The sequence below is a fragment of the Plectropomus leopardus genome, unplaced genomic scaffold (assembly GCF_008729295.1).
Source record: "Plectropomus leopardus isolate mb unplaced genomic scaffold, YSFRI_Pleo_2.0 unplaced_scaffold19878, whole genome shotgun sequence".
In the NCBI taxonomy this organism is placed as follows: domain Eukaryota; kingdom Metazoa; phylum Chordata; class Actinopteri; order Perciformes; family Serranidae; genus Plectropomus; species Plectropomus leopardus.
Genome location: NW_024621471.1, coordinates 1 through 4,352, shown reverse-complemented (window position 1 = coordinate 4,352; position 4,352 = coordinate 1). Strand labels below are relative to the sequence as shown.

General features: G+C 41.9%; 1 protein-coding gene across 1 annotated transcript; it reads left to right on the top strand.

The window, feature by feature from the left end:
• Positions 1-7: 7 nt before the first annotated feature.
• On the top strand, positions 8-4,295 carry LOC121965405 (neuroblast differentiation-associated protein AHNAK-like). Its single transcript, XM_042515554.1, has one exon. It carries the CDS (start codon positions 51-53, stop codon positions 3,612-3,614), a length of 3,564 nt encoding a protein of 1,187 aa, XP_042371488.1. The 5' UTR covers positions 8-50; the 3' UTR covers positions 3,615-4,295.
• Positions 4,296-4,352: the final 57 nt, after the last annotated feature.

The following is a 4,352-nucleotide window of genomic DNA, read 5'->3' as shown; positions in this document are numbered from 1 at the left end:
TGCCAGACCTAAATGCTGGAATTGACGCCCCTGACTTGGACTTACCAAACATGGACCTTAAAGCTCCCAAGCTGGATGTGAACACTCCAGATGTCAACATTGGTTCACCCAGTGGAAACCTGAAGATGCCCAAACTGAAAATGCCTAAATTTAACCTCCCAAGTCTGAAAGGACCTGAGATTGGTGGCAATTTAGATGGCCCAGACATGGATATTAATGCACCTAATGTCAACCTTAAAGGTCCTAAAGCTGATTTGGACATGCCAGATTTTGACATTTCTGGTCCATCGGGTAAATTCAAAAAGCCCAACTTGAACCTGCCCAGTTTTGGGCTTTCTGGTCCAAAGTTTGATGGCCCTAACCTGGGCCTCAAAGCACCTGATCTAGATATATCTGGACCCAAACTCAGTGGTGGTTTAAAGGCACCAGACATAAACATGCCCAAGCTTGATCTTAAAAGCCCCAAGCTGGACCTCAATGCCCCCAAGGTTGACTTAGACATGCCATCAGGTAAACTGAAAATGCCAGACCTAAATGCTGGAATTGACGCCCCTGACTTGGACTTACCAAACCTGGACCTTAAAGCTCCCAAGCTGGATGTGAACACTCCAGATGTCAACATTGGTTCACCCAAAGCAAAATTCAAAATGCCTAAACTGAAAATGCCTAAAATCAACTTCCCAGGTTTCAAAGGACCTGAAATTGATGGAAATTTGGATGGTCCAAATGTTGATGTAAATGTACCAAATGTCAACCTTAAAGGTCCTAACGCTGATCTAGGAGCACCAGATTTTGATATCTCTGGTCCATCAGGTAAATTCAAAAAGCCCAACTTGAAACTGCCTAATTTTGGGCTGTCTGGCCCAAACTTTGATGGCCCTAACCTGGGCCTCAAGTCACCCGATCTAGATATATCTGGACCCAATCTCAGTGGTGGTTTAAAGGCACCAGACATAAACATGCCCAAGCTTGATCTTAAAAGCCCCAAACTGGACCTCAATGCCCCAAAGGTTGACTTAGACATGCCATCAGGTAAACTGAAAATGCCAAACCTTAATGCTGGAATTGACGCCCCTGACTTGGACTTACCAAACCTGGACCTCAAAGCTCCCAAGTTAGATGTGAACACTCCAGATGTCAACATTGGTTCACCCAAAGGAAAATTTAAAATGCCCAAACTGAAAATGCCTAAATTGAACCTCCCGGGCCTGAAAGGACCTGAAATTGATGGAAATTTGGATGGTCCAAATGTTGATGTAAATGTACCAAATGTCAACCTTAAAGGTCCTAACGCTGAATTAGGAGCACCAGATTTTGATATCTCTGGTCCATCAGGTAAATTCAAAAAGCCCAACTTGAACCTTCCTAATTTTGGGCTTTCTGGTCCAAAGTTTGATGGCCCTAACCTGGGCCTCAAATCACCTGATCTTGATATATCTGGACCCAAACTCAGTGGTGGTTTAAAGGCACCAGACATAAACATGCCCAAGCTTGATCTTAAAAGCCCCAAACTGGACCTCAATGCCCCCAAAGTTGACTTAGACATGCCATCAGGTAAACTGAAAATGCCAAACCTTAATGCTGGAATTGACACCCCTGACTTGGACTTACCAAACCTGGACCTCAAAGCTCCCAAGTTAGATGTGAGCACTCCAGATGTCAACATTGGTTCACCCAAAGGAAAATTTAAATTGCCCAAACTGAAAATGCCTAAATTTAATCTCCCGGGCATAAAAGGACCTGAAATTGATGGAGACTTGAATGGCCCAGATCTCGACATCAATGCGCCCAACGTGAACTTCAAGGGGTCCAAAACTGACTTTGAAATTCCAGATGTTGATTTTGGCAGCCCATCTGGAAAATTTAAATTGCCTGATGTGGGGTTTTCAAGTCCAAAGTTCGATGCCCCAAATTTCAACTTCAAGACACCAGACCTTAATGCCAAATTACCGAAAGGACCAAATTTGAACATTAATTCTGACCTAAAAACTCCAGATTTTAATCTCAAAGCTCCAAAACTGAAAGGTGGAATCAATGCCCCCAATTTGGGATTACCAAGCATGGACCTTAAGGCACCCAAATTAGATATTAACACTCCAGATGTGAACCTTGGTTTGCCTGATGCAAAGTTCAAAAAGCCCCAGATCAAGATGCCAAAAGGGCCCGATGTTGACATAAATGGGGCCTTACAGGGGCCTGATCTGAAGATCCCAAATCTGGATGTCAGTGGTCCAGATGGAAACTTAAAAATGCCAAGTATAAATGCACCAGACCTTAATCTCTCTGGACCTAAGGTCAAAATACCAGATATGAATCTTTCAGGGCCTAAACTGAAAGGTCCAGGTATAAGTATGCCAAACATAGACTTACCTGAAGCCAGTTTCAAAAGTCCCAAGCTAGACCTCAATGCGCAACGTCCTGATCTGGGAATAAATGGTAAAATAGGTCGTCCTGACATGGACATAACTGGCCCCAATGTCAAAGGAGGAATAAGAGGTCCAGACATCAGTATGAATGCTCCCACTGCAAACATCCAGGGTCCTAACGCTGATCTTGATTTTGCTAACAGGAAATTTAAACTCCCCTCTCTGAAGATGCCTCAGTTCGGGGGCCCAGATCTTTACAGTACGGGGTCTGACATTGACTTTGGTGCATCTATGAGACCAACAAATATGGATATTTCTCCTCCAAATGCAAAACTGAATATGAAGCCACCACAGTTAATAGGGGATTTCACAGGTCCAAATGTTCGTGTCCTAAACATGCCGACACCAGCGATGCGGAGCCCACAGCTTAACGTTAGTGCTCCTAACATGCCGAAAGTGGCGATGCGGAGCCCACAGTTAAATGTTAGTGCTCCAAACATGCCGACACCAGCCATGCGGAGTCCACAGCTAAACGTTAATGCTCCGAACATGCCAAAAATAGCGCTGCGGAATCCACAGCTAAACGTTAGCGCCCCAAACATGCCGAAAGCATCAATGCGAAATCCACAGATGCATCTCAAATCACCAGATCTGAACATCGATGATCCTTCGCTTCATTTCAGAGGACCTTCTCACGGGAATCGCCGATCAGATATCCCGGGCGTAAACATGAGAATGCCAGTCCTGGACATAGATAGAGATGTCAGACTTCGTCACAGTGGTAGACAGATTGATTTCAACCATCCAGATCTCAACATTGACGATTTCACAGGGAAGGATCACGTGCTTAGAGCCAGAGGTTCAACACTGAACTTCCAAGGACCACCTAACTATGGACAGGTGGTGTCCCCTTCAGGTGTTAACATCAATATGAGGGACCCAAGAAACGCCAGAAGAAGTCCTCCTGGTAATATTGACATGAGTATGAGGCATCACGGAGCAGCGCGTCCGGTTACTTACGCACGTTTGCCGCATGTTTCTCAAGATCCCAGAATTAGAGTCCCTGACAATTCAGATGGATACTACATCACTGTTTTTGACAAACAAACACAAAATCAAAGATCACCAAACTACAAATATAACACACTCGGGGGGCCTAGCTTTCGTCCACGAGACGTAGAGCTTGAAGTTCCAGGTGGAAATTATCGAAAAGGGGGCTCAGTTCCCTTTTTCTCCGACCTTATGTAGGTTACAAACCAAAGATGTTTCCATAAACAGCACCAAATATTTTGTTTAGTGTACTTTTTATATTGGGGTTATTTATTATTTCTTAAGCTGTCCTACGTTTATTGTATACGATACATGCATTTTGTAAATGTGGCACTTTCTGCCTCATTTAAGTTTTTGATATTTTATGTATGTAAAGCTGATCTTGTTGCCTACATAGTAATGGAGCACTTTTGCACTTGTTTTATATGTAAATGCCAGTTTGCAATATGTTTGTACTACTGTTTGACAAGTAGTTATTCTCTCCATGTACATTTAAGTTAAGACATCAGTTCTATTCAAAATGTCTCAATTTTCTCTGATTTTGAAACATGAGAAAATTTATGGATTTCAGGGCACTATTAGAAGATCAAACGATGTAAGCTGTTTTGTTAAATTTTGCGATGTGAATGTTAAAGTATCCAGAGTTGTGCATATGTTTATGCTATGTTACTTTTTAAACACCCACTTTATTTTATATTCATTGAGGTTGTATATAGTTGAGTTTATATATTTTTTATTTTACAAAGTTCTTGCTTTAACTTCTTTTAAAAAAATAATATAATGAATGGTAATAAAGATGACTATATATGCTAAACTGTAAAAACATACTAAGGCATTTTTAAAGGCAACCATGGAGCAATTAAAATGTGTTAACACTCACACACCATACATTGTTATTATATTGTACCAAAAAATAAACAAAAAATATGTACAGTA

Excerpts from the sequence above, each read along its gene's own strand:
- LOC121965405 (XM_042515554.1), top strand. The coding sequence starts at position 51 with ATGGACCTTAAAGCTCCCAAGCTGGATGTGAACACTCCAGATGTCAAC.